Raw genomic sequence first — 23106 nt, forward strand, 5'->3', positions numbered from 1 at the left:
GAACACAATGAATTAAAACCCGGGAAACTCATATCCCATAGCTAGTCGTCTTTAAGTTATTTTTCTCGTTTTTTCAAAAAAAGGGCTGAAAATAATCCCTCTTAAAACTGCCTATCTCCTCAGTTAAGACTTGACAATAAAAGTAGTTTGGAACGAATGATTTGCCCCACAGCCGGCGGACTCCATATGTTTACAGCTCTTGCTGTACAACACAGCACCACAGCCCCTCTTTTAGCATTTAGCGGGAACTTATTGCATCGTATAGCCAGGACGCTCCATTTAGGCGCCATTGCAGAAGGGAGCGCAACGTATTCTTGGTTTAATTATGTGATAAATGCCACTGGAGGCGAACACCAAGGCATTGGGCTTATTCACTATTAAACCCGTATTGAACGGACCATCACTAATAAACGCTGTCACCAGAAACATAGACATCTGCCAGCAGATCGGCCCATGTCGGCCCCTCATTAGGTCGCTCCATTTTTCCTGCTGTAAAGACCCAAACATTAATGATTCCCTGGCCTCATCTTGGGTTCGGGAATAATTCCTCAAGGTTTTGGTCCAGGTGCAATAAATATTGACTGTCTTAAGAGTCATGTGGATCATGTCTGCTGAAACTTCTGTATCGGTTAACGTAACGCTAGCGGTAACGCGATGAAGGCAGGTCCTATGCAAGGGACCGTACCGCCATTTTGTTATGGGGTTTATACAACAGAGATGAACGATGAGCAACAGCCTCGTGTTATGTTGAACAAAGGAGAAAAGTGAACGTTCTAAGAACTCCGGCTGATGTGCGCAAGGTCAAAGGTCCACGAGAACCGTCGTCACAGGAGCTCACAATCTAAAGGATTCTCCTGCCGGGTTGGCAGCTGTAAATCTGCGGATCATGTAAGGGGGATATACACGGCCCCGCTGGTTCTTCATGGATCATTAATGTCCAAAACCATTCAAGGTGTCATGTATTCGATTAACCCCATGTAGTCCAAGTCTGAAGGCATTCCCCCTGCATATTAAGCTAAAGCAGTTAAAAGGCGGTAATCGCCTTATGTCAGAGCGCTCCGGCCCAGCTGTGAATGCAAAGAAAAAAGGGACGTTTATGGAGATTTCAAGTCAATCTCATGAAATAATGAGTCCGTGTTTAAGACTGCTACTGCAGGCAGTCAGTTATACCCCAAGGGCTGGGGAGAAATAACACTCACCGATTCCCGGGGACGGCGGCTTTAACACACGCCATCCGCTTATTACTTACATGATGCACCATACAGCGACCAGGCCGACATCTCACTTAGTAATTACTACCGCTGGCCACCACAGCATTCCATTAACGAGGGCAGCGGCCACTCACCAAACTACTAAAGGTTATAATTTGGCCCGACAGAAGCGACAGAAGCTGAAGCAATAAGACATAACAGGTGTTGAGAATTCTGTTCATGCATAGTCTTAAGAATGTTGGGTACAAGAATGTTGGGTACAAGAATGTTGGGTACAAGAATGGTGGACCGGGAGGCAGCTGGTCAGCGACAGAGACAAGCGCAAACGAAGGGTGCTGATTCAATTATAAGGGATTACATAGCTAGTAAACCTTTGGAACTGCAGAATGACTCTGGTTCCTTAAATAATTTTATTAAACAGAGACTATTTATAGGGGGGGGGAAAGCTAAAGTTCCATCAGCCTTTCTGCAACACCAGGAGAGGTCGTATTCAGTTGCAAAAAGAAAAAAATATTAACAAAGTTTCCAGGTATGTAGATAAGTGAAACAGGCTCAAAGCAGAGGTGGTAGAGGGTAATACAGTGAGGGTATTAAACATGCATGGGATAGACATACGGCTCCTGAATCTAAGACGAGACCAACGACTAATTAAGGTTTCAGCCTTGACAGCAGGTAAAATGGCAGACAAGATGGGGCCGGCAGGTTCTGTGTATAGCTGAAGTTTTTAATGCTCTGGAAAATGATCGGTAATAATAGGAATTAATGAATGTTAACATACAGCAGGGGAACTGCAGCTTTAACGCGGCCCTCTCCTCGGTACCAGGAATCAGAGATGATCTCCACAAGCTGTAGATGCGGGGGAAATAGTGACAAAGCGGGGCCCGGCGCGTCCTCATTTCTGGCCAAAGCTTGAAAATGTTTCTTGAAAACAATAAGTAGCCGAGAGTCCCGAGGGCCGCGGGGGGCCCCGGACACTTGGCACAAAGTGATTATGGGCTATAACACCACGTTCGCGAGCTGTCAGAGGCAGCCACTCGGCGCAACGCTCACAATTATCGGGGAGAGGGACCGGGATTAAAAACCCCGCAGGGGCTTCGTCACGTAGGAGACGGTGCAAAATAACCTGAGGATGTTATGCGAGAAAAGAGACAGAGATGGGGGGGGCTCTATCAAATAAATAAATAACGCCTCCGCCAGCGGTTAACCTGTTCCTCGCCCCAGCGGCTAACAATCCATTTTGGGAATCTGTTAACCCTTTCGGTGCTGCGTTGTACAGCAGCCTGTTGGGAAAGAGAATGCTTCAGATAACGCGTGCGGATCCGAGTAAATTCGGTGGTCGCTTTAATGCGGGGGTCTGTATTATTGCTGTAGTGAGACTGAGCGTCCAGGAGGGCGGCAGCCTCCAGCCGTTGGGCGGACGGCCCTCTTAGATCGGGCCCCCTCGGCGCGCTGCTGCTCGTTTACACCATTATACCAAGTCACCATAAACTGTTTTAAATAAATAGTGCGCATTTATGTCACAGATCACCTGGATGACATCATACCCAGGTGCTCTGCAGCCCTGGAGGGGGTCAGACCCAGCGCCCCACCCAAGGTAAATATCTGGGAACTCTCCAAGTGAAGTCCGTCCGTCTCCGGGTTGTGGGAGAGGCATTTAGACACGCCCATTCCATGCCCACCCCCACTCAGATGTAAGGTATCTGAGGCAAGCCCCGCCCACATACTCCTCAAGCTCTGTACCCCAATAGATTGCAAGCTCATAAGATCAGGGCTTTTGCTTTTCTACTTCGATACATCGTAACGTGTTAAAGTTATTGTCACTCGTAAAACACCCGCTAAATATTTTGCCTGTAACATTTATTATTATTTATATTATATTTATATTCTATTATTATATAATGATGGTGCGGTAGGTGTCAATGCCATAGGGTCCCTAAAAAAAATTATGGGGGGGGTAGCGCGCCTCTAGCGGTTACCATAATAAAGTATCGCTACGCGTAATCCCACCGAAGCCCCCCCAGACAGGAGGAAACGGGGGGCTTCACGGACACTCGTGGGGTTCAGACGTTTTTGCAGCGTTAATAATGGCTTTCCATCCGCTCCTCAACACCAACTCTCATCATGCCCGGCAGCCTACAGGTGTGCTGGGAGTTAAAGTCCAAAAAAACAACCAAAAACCCCCCCAAAACAGCTGGATATCCCGCCATTTCCCACCGTTGGGCTCAATCAACACGTCTGCCTGTCTCCGGAGAGCCGATTGATTCTCGGAAGGCCGGGTGCTGGGGAGGAAAAGCATTAATATGTGATAACAGCCGCAGCCGGCAATAAAAGGCCATTCTCGGGCAACGATGGCTCCTCTTAACCCTTTCAATACAATCGCCCTGGCGCCTGAAAGCGTCCGGAGCCGCAGGAAGTCCTATCCCGCATGGATTTATTTTCGCAATTTAATACAAGTATGACGTGTATTTATTATTGATTTATATAGCGCCAGCATATTCCGCAGCGCTGTATAACGCGAAAAAAGCAGGACATAGCAAGCGAATAAAACTATAGATAAAAACACTGCAAAAAAAATATACCGGAATGTGAGAGTAACGAGTCCGGGTTTCTATGTGACATAAAAGGGGAGAGTTCTTTTACATGAGAGCGGCCGGGGGTCTCGAGGGTTGACGCAGAGGTCGGTAAGTCAGAAGGGGTCCCGTAAGCGATCTATGTTGGAACTCCGGGGCTTCCCATCACAGCGGTAATCATTCCATAAGGCGTTAAAGGGTTAAAGGCGGCAGCCATATTTCTCCAGAACAGCCACAAGAGGTCAGGTGAAAGCCACGGACCCCTTCCGATCATCTACACCGGCTTCAGCGAGCGTTCACTCGCCACGGCAAGCGTCACTCGCACCTTCTCAGAGCGGCTGTCACTCAAACTCTTTCACAGAGCGTCTCGGTGTGTGGGATGAAGGCTTGGACAGGAGGCCCTGTTCGCAGGAGCTTACAATCTATGGCGTCCGCGGTACGTTTCAGCCTCCACGTTATTGCACAGGCGACGTCTCCGACAAGATGGCCGCTTCCCATCGCTAAATAACGAGCGGCTGCCATTCACCATTTCAAACGGATATAAATAAGTAAAAAAAAAAAAAGCAATTAGGAGGATTTTTAGCAATAATTTGGAGTTTTACGTCCTAATTGGGGCGCGGAGAGCTGATGACTGAAGCTGTCAAACAGAAATACCCCGGATCAGAGCGCAGCGTTTCATGCCGATACACCCGCCGCGCTCCAGAAGTCTTGTCATGCGAAGCCGAGACAGGACGGCTGGAAGCCCCCACGCGGTGCCTTATTGCGTGGCAGAAAGCGCTATTTTTAGCCGGGGCCCGGTTGTAATAAATGTTTTAAATCTGTCCCGCCGCTCGCGAAAAAACCTCAGCAGTGGATGATGAATACATTTCAGGCCGTGGAATCCATTTTCAGCTCCGCATTTACAGCGAATATTAAGAGCGTTAAATAGAAATTACTTTTTTTTCTTCTAGAATCGTCCGTCACAGCCCTTAAACATGACGTATCGGTCGGTAGCCTGGAATCGAAGAAGGAGCACACATGTTACATACAACGGCTGAACACGCCAGCACGGCAGGCCAAACTATATACAGGCGCTATATCAAATAATGGGTTTTCTGACAATAAATTAGCCTTTTAAACTTAAACTTGGATCATCAAACACAACGTGCCATTGGAACCCAGGAGTGATGGGAGTGATAAAGGGCCACTGGAGCACAGGAGTGATGGGAGTGATAAAGGGCCACTGGAACACAGGAGTGATGGGAGTGATAAAGGGTCATTGGAACACAGGAGTGATGGGAGAGATAAAGGGTCATTGGGACACAGGAGTGATGGGAGTGATAAAGGGCCATTGGAACACAGGAGTGATGGGAGAGATAAAGGGCCATTGGGACACGGGAGTGATAAAGGTCCATTGGAACACAGGAGTGATGGGAGTGATAAAGGGCCATTGGGACACGGGAGTGATGGGAGTGATAAAGGGCCATTGGAACACAGGAGTGATGGGAGTGATAAAGGGCCATTGGAACACAGGAGTGATGGGAGAGATAAAGGGCCATTGGAACACAGGAGTGATGGGAGTGATAAAGGGCCATTGGAACACGGGAGTGATAAAGGGCCATTGGGACACGGGAGTGATGGGAGTGATAAAGGGCCATTGGAACACAGGAGTGATGGGAGAGATAAAGGGTCATTGGGACACAGGAGTGATGGGAGTGATAAAGGGCCACTGGAGCACAGGAGTGATGGGAGTGATAAAGGGCCACTGGAACACAGGAGTGATGGGAGTGATAAAGGGTCATTGGAACACAGGAGTGATGGGAGAGATAAAGGGTCATTGGGACACAGGAGTGATGGGAGTGATAAAGGGCCATTGGAACACAGGAGTGATGGGAGAGATAAAGGGCCATTGGGACACGGGAGTGATAAAGGTCCATTGGAACACAGGAGTGATGGGAGTGATAAAGGGCCATTGGGACACGGGAGTGATGGGAGTGATAAAGGGCCATTGGAACACAGGAGTGATGGGAGTGATAAAGGGCCATTGGAACACAGGAGTGATGGGAGTGATAAAGGGCCATTGGAACACAGGAGTGATGGGAGTGATAAAGGGCCATTGGGACACGGGAGTGATGGGAGTGATAAAGGGACATTGGAACACAGGAGTGATGGGAGTGATAAAGGGCCATTGGAACACAGGAGTGATGGGAGTGATAAAGGGCCATTGGGGCACGGGAGTGATGGGAGTGATGGGAGTGATAAAGGGCCATTGGAACACAGGAGTGATGGGAGTGATAAAGGGCTATTGGAACACAGGAGTGATGGGAGTGATAAAAGGCCTCTGTACGCCTATGAAGAGATTCCATTAAAAAGTCATTTACAGCATTAACCCCGTCTGCGCTGGAATTCTGACCCATTTCATGTTATTTTAATGGACATGAAAGTTACCAGGATTGACCTTAACATGAATGGTCTAAGCCAGGGGTTCGTAATCTTCAGACCCCCAAACGGATCGCCCGACGCATGCCCTCAAAACCATCATCACCAGTTCTATTAATTCCCAGTACGGCTGCACAAGATGCCAAGAGCTCGCATTTACTTCACATACGGAGAGCTAGGAACTGAAAAACTGAAAGAAAATCAGTTATTTCTATAAAAGTGGAAAATCCCAGATAATACACAGCTAAGGTGCACAAAATCGCATCACGTCGATTTCACCACTTTGATGTAATGAGCAAGGTGATCTCTGATTGGTTAGCAGCTTCGGCGCCTCCATGCGTATTGATAACAGCAATAGTTAATTATCTCAGCTAACAATATATATGTAATTATTCAGAGATGCAGCCCCATGCCGCCATCATTTGGTTCCCACTCCCCCGATCTAATCTATAATATCTAAAAAATCCCTATGGCTGACTCCAGCGTATTTAGCAGACGAGGACCTAAAAGATGGAGAAGCGTCTGCTGCTTGTGCATGCGCAGAGACCCGGATGTCATATAGCAGAGAGAGCAAACACTCCTTACAACTCTAAGTCTAAATGAAAGTCCTCTAAACAGACACCTCCAATCCATCTACTATCTGCCTCTCCACCCGTACTGGATCCCTGTAGACGTGCAGACAAAACCCTACCCCGTACTGGGCGCAAGGCATAGACGATCATAAATCGTTACGACAGAATCTTTAGGACAACCAAACAGAACTTTTGCCCAAGAGTTTGGGGGAATAATGCACATGCCGGCCGTGAACGGGTTAACTCTGTGTGCATGCCAGACGTGGTCTCGCGTTATATCGCATTACCCGGCTCATTATCTATAGGGCTTTTTGTAAAACAACTGTATAGCCGCTTATTAGTGGGGGGGGGGGAGTGGGGGGGGTGATGTTATCGGTGGGTCTTAGCAGGCAATTAAATCCTCATTTTAAGGAGAAATGAAAGATAAACACGAGAGGAGGCGAAATTCTCGCGTATAAAAATAAAACCGCGGTGAGACAGCTGCTGTTATCACAGGTAATCAGACAGCTGTCGGCGTGACGGACCCCGGCAAGCGCTTCCTACCCTCGGCCGACAGCGGCTTACGGGACGCGGGATCGGGTGAGCGGGGGGCAGATCTGCTGATAACCTCAGAGCGGTTGGTTAATAAACTTCTGGAAGTGACCATTAAATCGGGGTTTTATCTGCTAAAAGCATCAATATATGAATCCCGGAGACATTTACATACTAAGGGGCACGCTAACACCTAGGAAAGGGACAAAGGACAGCAGTCTCCAGTAGGCAGCGCAACCCACTGCGCATGCACACACATGCACACATACACAAACTCGCACATACACACACACACACATCCATACACATACCCGCACACACGTACGTACACACACACTTATCCTTTAGCCGCCAATAACCTAGAATGTTTTATCTGTCCTGGGTTGGCGGACCTCTACGAAAATATATATTCTGGAGGAAACACCAAAAACCAATAAAATAATTACTAAACTATAACGGCAATAACCGGATGGAAGGCGCGGTGGAGGAGACGCCTCGGAAATAGCCGTGTGGCCGACGGATACGTACGAAGCCCGATGGGTCGAACGGCTTTAGCTTATGCTCGTTGGCCACTAAATGTACGCGGCTGTTTGCTGAAGAGGCCGCGTGGCTTTATTCACCGTCTCGGGCGCTCTATGGATTCGGTATCCGGGGATCTGCGCCAAGCTCTGACCAGGAGGAGGTCTGAATCCCCGACGACTTCAACGACCTCACGTTAAAACCAAACGAGGATAGATCAGCCAACTTGACCAACTCCGGAATTAACAGGGATTTTGGCTTGTTTAGAACACCAGGCCCAGCCCAAATCGGCTGGTGCTCAACGGCGCCCCCTGTCTACCCTTAGCGTGAAGCTATGACATCATCTGTTTCGGGTCAAATCAAGCGCTGTTCCGTTCTCCAATGAACGTGTTTTTCCCATTTCTAGCTTCCCCCCCCTCCGTCTGATAACGTGTTATTTTTGTTACGGTTGCATCGTTGAAATGTGACATTTTATAGGGTTTTTATACGTTGCGAGGGATTTCTTTTGCCCCCGACGCCCCTCGCTCGTTGCATCCGGCTGGTGAAATGAACACGACTGATTAACGCGTATCTGCCGGTCCGTGTTTTGGGGGGGGGGGGATTTGTAAATGGCGGGTTTATTTTCAGCGACGTGTTCTTGGATCATAGGCTTTGAACGCTACAATCAATTAGCACCTAGCAGTGTTTAGTACCGGAGCTAATAGCAGTTGTCAGTGCGTGGGCTTAGCGTGTGGCGTGTGGCGTACGCGTGTTACTTGGTTAAAATGACTGCATCTCCCGGGTCTTTAGAACAACTGATACTGAGACAGGAAGTTTGAACAAACTCGACAAAAACAATATTAACATTCTATAGACCCCGTAAAATATATCATTTGTGTTAATTTAGTGAATTAAAGGGGGCCTCATACGATATCCCCTCCCGTAACGAGAAGTAAAGGAAACCTCTCTGCCATTTTTTTTCTCCCCAATGCTCCCTGTCGCTTACAGCTGTATTAAAAGGTTTACTGAGATACTGGAGCTGCTTAGCAATAGAGTTTTCCAAATTTCTTCCAAAGCCCCTCCTCTATGTATTACATCACAACAGTCTGACCTCCCACAGCCACCCCACTGTCACTGCTCATCTAACCACAGGGGTAATGTTTGGGGCAGTCGTCCCACGAGTGGCCCCCAGGAAGCCACAAAGTGTCCATCAGCAAATGGCTAGGCGGGGCATGCGCGATATCACGTGTCAGCCCCATTATTATTTATTGTTTTATATGGCGCCAGCGTATTCCGCAGGGCTGTAGAATGGGACAGCTAACTTAACTCATTGAGACCATCTGTCTAGACTGTTTCATATCATCTGTGACTGTCGGCAGCTATGCGCTACAACATTTAAAAGTCTGAGAGTGATGGGATTTGCAGTTCTGTATGCTTCCTGTTGCCCGTGCTAGGAGGCAGCGGATAGTCTGTAATACGCCATGTTTGCCGGCGTGACAGTCGAAGCCGTAAATATCTCATTGTGGCAACTCTATAACTCTCGGCACCCTCAGCTGGGTCAGGTTGTGTTTGCGCGGCGCCCCGGCGGCTCACAGCTTCACGTTTCTGCCAAAGTAGGATGCCAAACCCTACTATACTAAAAACCCCCGCTATATGCGCCTAACCCCAATCTTTACATCCTGTTCTCGGGATCTTTATGATTATTCCTCCCCATTTAGTTACCTACGATTGGTAAGTTGCTGCTTGGACTGGTCCAGGGGGCCATTGTAAGCGTGGGGAGGGGAGAGAAAGGGAGGGAACTTTAAAGCAGGAAATTGATCAGAGAATGCTGGCTCTGCCACAGGCTGCCATCGATCTTATCGGCTTTGGGGTAAAAAGCCCTTTTACATTTCCAACCAAGAATTTCCAAAAGCAAACAGGCCGACCCAAAAACAGGCTCCAGCGATGGGTGGTATTAGGACGAGCCGTGCAATAAGGTCATATATGAAATAATGACATCACGCAAACGGGGTGTAAAGGGCAGCGACCCCACAGCTTACAATCTAATTAGAACCAGCCCCAATTTTTTTTTTTTTTTTACATTTTTACACAATTAGGGGTTTTATGATAGAGGGGATTGTGCTGTCCGATGCAACATTTATGGGACAACCCAAAGTGTAATAAAAGGGCGAGTGGACCTCGTGCACAAGAGCTTACACTCTAGCTCTATGTCAGTCTCTGCAGGAAAAAAACTGGGCAGACTAGATGGGCCGAAGGACAAACTCCACAGCAAGGACGGGGCCCCCGAGCTGCCCCGTCCCTCGGTTACCGGGCAATTCTTTAATACTCGATGATATAAAAACAAACCAAAAAAAGACAAAAATAAATAAAAAATAAGTACTTCCTCCCCACGGCTCTGAAAGCGCTTCCCTGGCTCTGGACTCCAAAAACCTCATTAAGCCATCGCGGCTGTCAATTAGCCGAGAATCCCCTCCCAGTGAGAGCCTATTAGAGGACGATGACCTGAAAATACGTGTGATCCCCCCCAGCGGCCTTACGAGCCGCGGTATTAATTAAACGAGACCCCTCTAAGCCGGGACCCCGCGGAGAGGCAGGAAGGCACGCCGAGCGTGATGGGGGGGGGGGGCGCTGCTTTTATAATAAGGGTCAAGACAAAGCCGCGTTCCGGGCCGGGCTCCTCGGGATCCCAGCCGTCTCTCGGCCTCAGAAAGAGATAATATTTGCGGTGATTAAACCCGGAATCTCTGTGACCTTTCGCGGCGATCTCTTTGTTTTCCCAGGGAATCCGGGGGCCGATGGATCTGACCCCCGACACCATCCGAGCCCTTTGACTACCCGCGTGTGTAATGCCCCTGCTCCCGACGGAGACGCCTCAGCCGGGTGTCCTGTCTTTAGTCAGGGAAGACAGACATGGAACATTGGCCCCGTTCGGCCCCCGGCTAGTCGCCCGTTTCTCCTGCTGTAAAGACTCAAACCTTAATCAGTCGTTGGTCTCGTCTTAGATTCAGGAGCCGTCTGTCTATCCCATGCATGTTTACTACCCTCACTGTATCACCCTCTACCACCTCTGCTGGGAGGCTGTTCCACTTATCTACCTCCCTCTCAGTAAAGTAAATCTTGCTGCATTATATCTAAGGGTAGCAGAACTTACTCTGCTAACCGATACCTTCACAAAACGAAGACAGCGATTAGTCCGATACCGCAGCGCTGATTTAACTGAAACCAACAGCTGTGCATGTATGAGACCCCAACACGTCTGGGGAGAAAAAAAAAATGTAGTCTTAATTGTATTTCTATTGAAAATCACAGCACTTAAGGAGGATTTAAAATTCATAAAGAAAAATCACTTAACGTAAATTTGAGATGTTCAGGTCCTCAACTTTTCGAACCGATTTAATTTGTCCAGAAACAGTTTTAATGAAACCGCCGCATTTCAGACCAAAGATTCAAGAAACCAAATCCTTTTTTGTTCCGATGATTAACATGTTGGGAGTTTATATTATAATATAATAATTATTTATCACACCGATCAGCCATAACATGATGCCCCCGTGTGATTTTGTGTCGGACCCTGTTTGCCCCGTCGAGGCTCGGACTCCGCTAGTCCTCTGAACCTGCGCTGTGGTTTCCGTCATCGAGACGTTTAAGTCCTGTAAGCTGCGAGGTGCGGCCCCCATGGACGGGTCCCGGTGCCGCGTGTTCTCCAGCGACGCATCCGGCCATCCACGTGATGTAAAAGAAAACGGGATTCATCAGACCGGCCGCCTCCTTCCATCGCTCCGGGGTCCGGTTCTTCTGCTCGCGTGCCCATTGTAGGCGCTTTCGCCAGCGGACGGGGTCAGCGTGGGCTCCAGGACTGCTCTGCGGCTCCGCAGCCCCCAAACGCAACAAACTGCGACGCTCTGCGAGTTCCGACTCCTTTCTATCAGAGCCGGCAGTAACTCTTTCAGCAATTTGAGCTCCAGCAGCTCCTCTGTTGGATTTCACCCCACGGCCCCCCCCACGGGCATCAATGAGCCTCGGCCACGAACAAGATCTGAAATATTAACATATGGCGGACGCTCCCTGTGAAAGCGCGTCGGAGAGACGTTTCGTTCTCCCCGATGCCCATTCCAGAGGCGCATGCGCGCTACACGGGAGTAGAAGGTGAGACCGCTATATGCTGCTATATACGTCGCCTCCAGCACCGCGTACACTGCTTCCCGACAATTACGGAACGAGGAACCCCGGTGCCTGTAACTAATATCAGACCGTGGAGGAGGACGAGGGCAGCTGCTGCAGCAGGGAAGCCTCTCCTGCTCTGCATATGAAAGTACTCAGACGGTTAGGGTTACTTCGATACACTCTCGCCTATAGCAGGGGCATCGAGGTCACTATGCTGCCCCATTGAGGGTGTTATTTTGTGGGAGATGGACATGGTGGGCTGTTTACATTGAGTCTAATAAACGACCCCTCCCCCTCGTAACGTGTGTGCGTCAGCCTCGGCACGCTGCTATACAAGAGCTTACAATCTATAAGATGCAATGTATCTATAGACCACGGAGGCTTGGAGATACAGGACCGGGTATTTATGGGAACGGCCCCCCACGCGTTTATTGGGGCTCCCACCGACGCAGCTCTCTGAGAACAGGTTTATAATCCCCCCCCCATATATGAGTCAGAGACAATGCCAATTACTCAGCAATAAGTTTCCAATTAGTAATAATTACTTTCATAATTTGCCCCGGAACTGGAGCCCGGCCAAGGGCCATATTGATTTTTGTGTAATTAGCCGATGTTTGTGTTCCAGCTTTACGTTCCGCGACTCTATAAATCCAGACTTTCAAACTGTATGATATCATTAGACGTAATAAACACGACGTGCCCAAAATGCTTAATACTCATCAAAATATAACGCCGAGCCAGCAAAACATGGCAAATAATGGGGGGGGGTAATATAACTCGCGCAATCGGAATCCATTCACTCTTTAGCGGGTGATGCACTTTGAATAAAAAAAGAGCAACGCCGGTAATCCGTAATCTATGCACTTCTTGACGATTCCACAATGGAACCCAAAAGAATCCCTTTACAAATCTTTTCCTGCATCAAACCCCCCCCCCGTGCCTGTTTTTTTTTTTTGGAAAGGGTTTGGCCGTTCAACAACACCAGGAACGATGTTTCTAATTCCGCATTCAGGTATAAAAAAAAAAAAAAAAAAAAAAAAAAAAAAAAAAAAGTATAGTAGGTGGAGACGTCTGCTTGTGGCTTACTGTGCTGGGAGTTGCACTCACCGCTATAGAGACGGCGCTGATCACAGCTCCGGCGTATCCCAGGACGAACTTCGAGGTTGGCGATGGCTAAAAAGTGAAAAACAGGAGAGAGAAAAAGACTGAAAAGACGTAAAAAACCCATACAAAGCGGCCCTTACAACATGAATATTTACAGGGTAACTGCAGATATAAATAATCGCCACACCCAAAGAGGTAATATTGCATCTGCAGCACAGGTAGAGGTAGATATACATATATATCATTATGGCGCAGGCACTCGTTTCATGCTTGTGCCACCTTCACACCTTTAAAAACTGCATTTTTGATGACATCACAACTTTTAGTGAGTGGAGCGGTCAGTGAAGGGGCTGTTACTCTTAGAAAAAATTAGAAAATCGTTCTGGGTGTTCGGTGCTTCTTAGATGAGACCCCCAGAGCCAGCAAGAAATTAGAGGCCATTTGTTTTCGGATAATGGATTTTGTTTCCTGACCCTCACATTCACCCCCTCTCTCATGCTCTCATTCACTCCCTCTATCATGCTCTCATTCACTCCCTCTATCATGCTCTCATTCACTCTCTCTATCAGGCACTCATTCACTCTCTCTATCAGGCTCTCATTCACTCCCTCTATCATGCTCTCATTCACTCTCTCTATCAGGCACTCATTCACTCTCTCTATCATGCTCTCATTCACTCCCTCTATCATGCTCTCATTCACTCTCACACCCTCTTCTCAATGTCTCAGAGAGGGCGTGAGTATGAGCGAAATGCAAATATTTTTTTTCATATTTCGTTAAAATTAAGAATTGGATGAATTTGAATGCGCAATTCTAGTCAGGAGACTATAAATAGTGTATCTGCCAGACGCTAATTATTAGTGAATAGGCGACGATTACACATTCTTTGCAGGCGCTTCCTGCAGCGGCTGTGATGTCATCAGAACGCAGCTAGTGGAAGATCCCCTTTAAGGTGGGCTCGTAGAAATAAATGGCACAAGAGGCCCATCTAAGCCCCCCGCGGCCGGTCCTCACCTTGGTAGCGTTTCGGTTTGCATAGTTGACGCCTGCGTTATGACTCTGATTCAGCCACTAAATGGGAAACAGAAAGAGGAAAGCGTCTTAATACATCGGGGGGCAACAACGGCGGGTTGCCCCTTTTAATACGTCCTATGAGCCCGGTTTCTGTTCCCTGAAAGGGGACAGACAACTGAACGGCATAAAACAGCGAATAAAGCATTAAAAAAAGGAGGACAAGCTAGGGCATTTTGGAGACGGAAGTTATTGTCGGCGCCAGGGTGTTTATAACAGCGAACAGAAGGCCTCCTGATCCACGCAGGAGTTATCCAAGCCCACGGCAGTTTGTAAATGTCACCGCAGTGACAGCGACAAACACATGTCACCGACAGCGAGTGGGATCACAAAGCAGGCGTTTAACCCCTTCACCACCCCACCGCTTCCTAACGCCGGTACTGTGGGCAATGCAGTAACCGCCAGACCCCCCGGGATAAAGGGACATTCTGGAGCCCCGGGGGCGGCTTCACCTACAAAAAAATACCTAATTATACATTATTTAACTCAAAAAAAAAAAAAATGAAAAAAGGTGATTTCCCTTCAGGAGATGCTGCAGCTCCAGAGATGCAGAGCGATGACCCCTACGTACCCTGCTTAACGCCAGTCGGCGGCAGGAAAGCACTCCCATTCAAATCAATTGGGGGGGGGCTCTAAGTATACCCACTGGGGTCTTGTTAGACCCCTCATCCAAAGCAGCAGGAGATGGATGCGGCCTACCAGCCAAACGCCGGGGCAGAAGGTTATGGTGCAAAAGCCTCGTGTGACCTGGCTGCCTATCCCCGTCATCAACGCCGTGTCGGAATTACGTTCACCGCGCGTTACGTTGTGTTTGCGCTTACGACGAATATATTTGATTTATTGACTTTTTGGCAGTTTCTTATTTTTATTAAATAAAACGAGTTTGTTGGAAACCAGACAGATGGGCGCAGGGAGAGAAAAAAAAAAAAAGGTTTTGTTTAGAAAAGTTTATTTCGTGGTGAATAGTAATCTGGATTTATAATAGCGGGGGTTTCATGCGCGGAGAAGCAGCACATTTGGCGGAATATTAGCACGACGTTAAGTGGCATCCGTCGGATTGCAGGAGCGCCGGCGACAGGTTGTCGGCACGCTGGGGGGGAAAAAACTAAAAAATGGACACTGTTGGATTCTCGAGAAGCGGGTGTGAAATCCTTCCAACCAAGAGAAACTCGCCAATCCCCGGGAAGAACCCCCGATAACAGAAAAGCAGCTCCCAAAGCCTCAGATCTGTCGCTTTAGTTAAAAGGGAGTAGTCGGTGTGGTTCTAGAGCACGTGGTTCCTCACGCCTGATTCCCGATTAATCCACCAGGTTGGCAAACAAGAAGCTCCTATAGAATGTAGTGAATGTAGATACGAGGATAGGGTGCGTTACCGGGCCGTATGCCCACAGGAACGCACGCCACGATATACGCATGAAAACCAGGGACAAACGTACGGGGTGGTTCTGTGCATTCTGGAACTTCCATTAAATGTATTCTCCCCGCAGCTCAAGAACGCGCAGAACCATCAAAAACACCCAGAACAATCATACGTATTTCATTGTCCTCCCCGTAGTTCCGGACTTCACAGAACCATCAAATACATCGGATCCGAGTTCCGGAATGCAGAGAGTAATCGCTTGTGTTCTGGTTCCCTGTGCTCTGGAACGTTTCTTTTGGCCGAATTCGTCACGCGTTTGGGCCAAAGGCACGTGGTCGGTATGAGAGGCTGAGCTACGGCTTCCAAAACCTCGGTCAGCCCCCGATCCCGCGGAGCTGAATAACGGCGGCGCGGGATGTTACAGGAGACGAGACCCCCACAGACCCCCGAAGATTCAGGACACGCCGAAAAATCAAACACACCGGATAATCGCAGGCGGAACTGACCTGCCAGAAGACGGTCGATGCCAGGGTCTGGTTTGGCAGCAGGAGACCCACAACCTGCAAGACAAAAGCAACACGTTCATTATATAAGATTCTGCTGTTCACAAGAATTCCGATACAGAGACAGATGGACCAAACAGATAAACATTTTAATCAACCCCACAGCGCGCCGTTCTCCAGGTACGGAAGTTACATTTCTTTATGAATGAGAGGATTCGAGACCCCCCCCCATTCTTTGCACTAAATTTAATAAAAGAAATGAGTTTATTATTTAGGAATATGAAGCCCCTTTACAAAAAACCCTCAAAAATACAGCAAAGTACCGATTTATTACGCTTCTTCCCAGGTTACTCTGCCCTTGCCATGAAATATCACAGGTCGGTGATATCTTTCAGTATGTAGCCGACGGGATGCATTTTGGCTGGGCCCAGACTGGTTCCGGATCATGGGAATTGTAGTCCGACAAGTGCTGGACTACATGTTTGCTGCCTCATCTGGAAACTCACAGTTTAGCGGATAAACCCCAGAGAGGCACATCGGCTGTCACGTCTCACTCTTGTGACCCACCAGATCGTTTACAGAAAGCCGGACCCCAAAACACAAGAGACGGGCCCTATCCCCGGAGCCACGGCCCCTGAAATGTACTGATGGGCCCTGCGTAGAGCATATAGTGTTCACTCCTATAGCAGAACAGGTTCAGGCCGGTTCCTAATGCCTGCACAGACGCGTCCAGCCCCGCATTGCATTATAAATAAGGGGGGGTGAAATTAGCGCAGGGGTCCAGTTCCAGCGTATTGGCAAGGGGGGCAGAATAATGAAGCAGAGACGCGGGGTGATAATGGAAGGTCGCTCGGGGTAAATCCCAGCTCATGACACATGATAGAGCACACCTAGCTCGGGGATTTGGGAGGACTCCCTGAATAAACACCGCGTGCTTTTCAATTAGTGGCAAATCCCCTGCGATAAGGAGTGGGTTTGGAGAGAGAAACCGACACCTCTCCGTAACACTCGGATGATAAATATATATCACCCCCCACCCCACCCCCGATGGGGCAATAAGCCTGAGACCTTACTCCGACGTAAACTAAGCCTTTAATTATGAATCGAAAAAAGGATAAGAAGAAGGGGCTCCTCTTAACAATGAGAATCCTGCTGTATATCACGAAAATTCACGTACGCTTAATGAGCTCATTCACACACACAAAAAATTTAGTAATCAGCGAGTCGGGGAGCGAGATAGAGAGGTCAAAAAGATTACATATCTATGTAGAGCTCCTCAATGCCGCCATCTGCTGGTCAGGCAGGCTCCGCACACGCGTACACCGTGTAAGCTCAGGACCGAGCGGCGGTTATGGGAAGGAACGGGGGTGGGGGGGCGAGTGTTTAATGGCACCCCAGAAACCACCTTGGAAAACAGGCTCGGTTTTCCTTATTGACCGGGCAGCAAAGAAATAAAATGACTCCGAGATGGCATACATTTATTCTCCCTGGACCAACTCTACATCTGAATTATATATATATATATAGTCTAACCTTAGATTCAGGACCCATAAGCCTATCCCATGCATGCTTAAATACCCTCACTGTATTACCCTCTACCACTTCTGCTGGGAGGCTGTTTCACATATCTACCACCACCTCAGTCACATCAATTGTAGAATACAGATTCCACGCCCCAAACCACCCATCAGACACAATAACCTAGAAGAATGTTCTAAAAGGGAATCCTGTTACACAACACGGAACATTACTTAAGAGATGTCGAAAGGGGCTTTTCAGCGGGCACTTAACACAGCGAGCCCGGAACAAAAAGCGGTCATTAGGAGAGGAAAGGTCACATGACGAGGCGTATCCGTGCTCTCAGGCGCGAAACGCGTTACCGAGAAGGGTTAACACTTCAACACTCTTTGAAAATGAAAGCCATCCAAGTGATAGACATCAAAACACTGTCCGGGAGAAGACGGATGGGCCGGCTAGTTAAAAGAGGTCAGTTTGTGCCCGCGAGGCACGCAGCTGTACGGCCAAAACAAAGCATCTCCCCTGAGAGACGCGCCGGCCCCGGGGCAACCAGCCCGGGGCAAGCAGGAGGCATTTCTGGGTTTACGGGGAAGGTGAAGCTCCTCTCGCCTGCTGCAGGAATTCAGACTCGCTCTACGGCTTACATTTCAAAGGAGATCTCCTTAACCAGGCGACCTCTCTCCCGCCATTAGCGGCCAGAAAGCTGTCCACGGGCAGATGGCGACAGGTCGTCTTCACAACAACACAATCACAGCCAGCGTCACTACAAACAACCTGCCGGCAGATCGGCCCCCATTCGGCCCGTCTAGTCTGCCCAGTTTTTCTCCTGTAAAACCCTAATCGGTCGTTGGTCTCGCCTTAGATTCAGGAGCCGTATGTCTATCCCATCCATGTTTAAATACCCTCACTGTATTACCCTCTACCACCTCTACTGGGAGACTGTTCCACTTTTCCACCACCCGTAAAATGCCTTACATTCCATCTAAGCCTCTGACCCTCTCGTTTTAGATTATGGGCTCTTGTTCTAACGTTTCTCCTTGCTTTGTTTTGAATGAATTCTGATGAAGAATTATTACTACTATTCCATCGTATTCCGCAGGGGGCGGGGCACCAATACATGATACGAGGTGGTGGGCGGGGCTTAGGACACATTTTAGTAACAATGAAACACGTGTGGTCTTTATATGTCCGAGGGCCACACACTGCTCACAGAAACATCACTAAGAATACTTACTATCGGAGTCCCAAAGGGAATGTAACCTAGAGAAACATAAAAAAAGCATTAAAAATGTATATTTTCATATCAGCAAACAACCTCAAAGCACAACCCAAAGTCCTGACTCTCAGTTGTACAGCTATTAAGAGACGGTATATATGTCATTTGCATAATTACATAATTATACTAAAGAGCCGCACCGGCTGGTTGAAGAGACCTTAATTCTGCACCTTCCCTGCTTCCCACAGTCCCAGATGCCCCCCATTACGATTATTATAATTTTGTGGTCTAAATGCCCCCCCATGTTGTCCTTATGAAAGCCATTAGCTCTGGGCAGGTTTTCAGGAGACCCCCCTGGAGCTTAGTTCTGAAGCAGCTCCTTTGGGTCAGCGGCACAGAGAAGATCTTCACCCTCCCCCCCCGAGATTCACAGCCAGATCCAATATACACACCTGTTCAAAAGTTTGGGGTCACTTAGCTGCTTTCAATTCCATTGGAGCGCAGGAGTGATGGGAGTGATAAAGGGCCGTTGGAACCCATGAGTGATGGGAGTGATAAAGGGCCATTGGAACACAGGAGTGATGGGAGTGATAAAGGGCCATTGGAACCCAGGAGTGATGGGAGTGATAAAGGGCCATTGGAACACAGGAGTGATGGGAGTGATAAAGGGCCATTGGAGCGCAGGAGTGATGGGAGTGATAAAGGGCCATTGGAGCACAGGAGTGATGGGAGTGATAAGGGGCCATTGGAGCGCAGGAGTGATGGGAGTGATAAAGGGCCATTGGAGCACAGGAGTGATGGGAGTGATAAGGGGCCATTGGAACACAGGAGTGATGGGAGTGATAAGGGGCCTCTCTATGCCTATGAAGAGATTTCATTAAAAATCAGCCGTTTCCAGCTACAATAGTCATTTACAGCATTAACCCCGTCTGCGCTGGATTCCTAATCCATTTCATGTGATTTTAATGGACAAAATTAGCTTTTCTTTGAAAAACAAGGACATTTCCAACCTTTGTAGTGTGTGTGTGAGTGTGTGTGAGTGTGTGTGTGAGTGTGTGTGTGAGTGTGTGTGTGGGATTCATTATATACATCATTTTAAACAAGAGAACAGCTGGATCCGCCTCGTACGGGTAGAACGCGGACGAAGACTTCCGAGGTTTACCTGACATTCTGAAAGGCATGAATATCTTCTCGTTGGTATCTGGATGGATGATGGCCTGTAAGGAGAACACATACGGAGATCAGCGTATAGGAGTAATGGGGGGGGGCTGGGAGGGGGAGCAGAAACTCATATAGGGGACTTTCAGGACACCTCGTTGATTTTATGTCTTATACGAGGTCATCCAAGCTATTCTTGGAGCAGAAGGTCACCGCGGTCGGTTCTCCGTAACATGGGGTGAGCCAAGGCCCTAAGTGGCTACCATTCGCCTAACAGAAGATCCTTTACCCCCAAAAAATGATTCAATCTGCTCAATCTATCGCTTCTGCCACAAAAATCCTACACGTCGGTTCCATCCGTCCCCGTACCGTGCGACCTCCTTTAATACCTTTTCTTAACCCCCCAATATGCCAAAATCGGCATCCTCCGCTAAGTGCTGATTACTAACAGAAAACATCGCGCTCTGCTAACTCAACCGCTGGGCATGAGAAGCGCTCGGGTGGCATGTATGCATGCGCGCCCGCATCTCACCCTATATGCCACCAAGGGACATGGAACCCAGCCAGACGCTTCCAACCGAGAGGATTAAATGCACATAAATTGTCAGCCCTTATGGTTCTGCTGTCCCGAGGCCTCGTTAGACGACGTATTCTCTGCCGTACGAAGGTGTTTATCGTTCCATATGCAGATTTTACCTGCACCTTCCCGCTCCCCTCCCCCGCCACAGCCCACCTGCCGCGCGACAAAATGAGTATTTATGAACAGAGCTAGAACATTCCCTAACCTGACCGGCGATTCATGCGCACGTTCTAAGCGAGACGCTATTACATTTTCCTTAAAAACGAGGGGTTTTGGGGGGGGTTTTAAGACTTCTGTAATTAACACATACTTCATTACCCTATCGGCTCACGGTCTTACTGTATTTCCACTAGTGGGTGCATCCACAGTGGAAGGAGAACACTACATTTTATTAGATATCGTGGCATTCTGGTAATGGGGGGCCGCTGCTGGTGGGCAGACGCCATTACAGATCTAATCCAGGTTTATAGGCAGTTTATGAACCCCCCCCGATCTCTATAGTAAGACCCCATCGGGCTCTCGGTACACAGAACTCTGGGGTTCTCTCATTTTGCTGAAACAAATGCTGAATTTGAATTAAAATCTGTGGAGGGGGGTTATATATCAAATAATGACTTTGGCCTTTTTACCATAGCAACCAACTCGGCAGATGGGCGCATTCCATTGGTTGCTATGGGCATAGAATTGTAAAATGTCAGCCGTGAAAAGAAAAAGAGCAAACTTGGTAAAGATAATGATATTATGACACGATACGTCTCATAACGTTACTACCGGTTCCCGATGAAGTAAAGTAACGGACCCCCCGGGGGCTGTATGGGGGCTGCTGAGGCTTCATAGGCGACGGCCCCTTAAATGTGCGACAGGACTCCATTCACGTACCTGCTTTATCTTCTGGGCTCCCCAAAGCTGGAAATAAACATAGATAGAAAGGTTAGCGACCCCGGCCCGGGTTATTAATAACAACACATTATTAACGTGGCGCTGGTTCAGCTGCAGGTGTTACACATACAAAGGGTTAATGTGCAAAGCCCGTGTGCCGGAGGAGCCCGTGTGCCGGCGGAGCCCGTGTGCCGCGGCCTATCGAGATCCAGACTCTGTCCGACGAGATTCTTAGAACAGGATTTGTAATACTAATAATAATAATAATAATTAACACACGTTAGAAAATGCAGCATAATGGAGACTTCATGAAAGACTCCACAATCCCGCTTATCTACTTCTGCTGCCCCGCAAGCCCACTCTCCCCACCTCTCGCCCGCGCTCCTCTCTCCCCCTCTCTCGCCCGCTCTCCTCTCTCCCCCTCTCTCCTCTCTCCCCCTCTCTCGCCCGCTCTCCTCTCTCCCCCTCTCTCCTCTCTCCCCCTCTCTCGCCCGCGCTCCTCTCTCCCGCTCTCCTCTCTCCCCCTCTCTCGCCCGCTCTCCTCTCTCCCCCTCTCCTCTCTCCCCCTCTCTCGCCCGCGCTCCTCTCTCCCCCTCTCTCGCCCGCGCTCCTCTCTCCCCCTCTCTCGCCCACTCTCCTCTCTCCCCCACTCTCCTCTCTCCCCCTCTCCTCTCTCCCCCTCTCCTCTCTCAGGGGTCTATTCCCAGAGCACCGAGCTAAACTGCTCAGGTCAAAATTGGCTGAAATTGAGTATTTTGCATAATTCCTTCCAACCGACAGAAGTCTCTGGGAATAAGAAGTCGCCTATTTACAAACCTGATCCGAGTCCCGGAAGAGGCCGACCCGTTCATCGCAGACCAAAAACTAGAGAACCAACCCAGCCCCCAATTCAAGATAAAGACTGAGAACTTAATCAGTCCTCAGTCCGATGGAGCCGTACGGCTATCCCATGCGTGTTTAAATTCCCTCACTGTACTACCCTCTACCACTTCTGCTGGGAGGCAGTTCCACTTCTCACATAAAACATTCTATCATCATGTAATACAAAACACAAGCTCAGTGCCCACCCGTCGCTCCCGTTCTGTAATGAATAACGAACCCCTACTAAGGGCCATGGCCAAAGTGCCATTTTTATATCAATCAATCTTCTGTGGATAATAATTTGCGGGCTCCGTGTTTCCGGCAGGGCTGCGAGGTCTCCTGCCCGCATGCACACGTTACGCTCATGGGATAAACACGCATGCCTTGGCGTGATCGGCAGCCTCCCCTCGCACCGGAGGCGCTCGCTTATATTTGTATTAATGACGTTAAAGTGTTCAGAAAAAGTCACTTTGCGGCATTAAAGTTAAATCAGCATTTTGGCAGCAGACGCTCCAGCTATAAATACGCTCCGTGCGTGCGCGCAGCTGTGCCATATTGGTGGAGTAGTGAAAACATATTGCGGAGAGGTTCCCGGTGCGCGTCGCTCCATGCAGCGTGTCACTGCGCCAATTACAATCCACCCTACGTTATGTCACAGCACATACGATCAGTAACACGGATCACGCGTTACCTCCAGGATACCGCCAGGCGGGAATTATTAACCCCGGGGCATTAAGTACGGGGCGGCAGGGGACTTCCCCAGACGAGGGAATATTAAATAATGACATGGTTAATAGATTGTAAGCTCACAGAGCAGGGTACCGTCCTCTGTTCTTATTAACAGAGTGCAAGCTCACAAGCCAAGTGCCCTCTCCTGCTTGTGTTCCAATTA

The 23106-nt window shown here is 48.8% G+C and overlaps 1 protein-coding gene across 1 annotated transcript in view; it reads right to left on the minus strand.

Annotated features, from left to right (window-relative positions):
* SFXN5 (sideroflexin 5) overlaps nt 1-23106 on the minus strand; it is a 76315-nt gene that overhangs the window by 36439 nt on the left and 16770 nt on the right. Inside the window, exons 4-9 of the mRNA XM_053458098.1 lie at nt 21354-21380; nt 19899-19953; nt 18755-18780; nt 16006-16059; nt 14083-14139; nt 13072-13137 (exon numbers count right to left, since the gene is read on the minus strand). Coding sequence (XP_053314073.1) covers nt 13072-13137; nt 14083-14139; nt 16006-16059; nt 18755-18780; nt 19899-19953; nt 21354-21380 — 285 coding nt within the window. The remainder of the gene's footprint in view (nt 1-13071; nt 13138-14082; nt 14140-16005; nt 16060-18754; nt 18781-19898; nt 19954-21353; nt 21381-23106) is intronic.

This window comes from Spea bombifrons, chromosome 1, assembly GCF_027358695.1.
Source record: "Spea bombifrons isolate aSpeBom1 chromosome 1, aSpeBom1.2.pri, whole genome shotgun sequence".
Classification (NCBI taxonomy): domain Eukaryota; kingdom Metazoa; phylum Chordata; class Amphibia; order Anura; family Pelobatidae; genus Spea; species Spea bombifrons.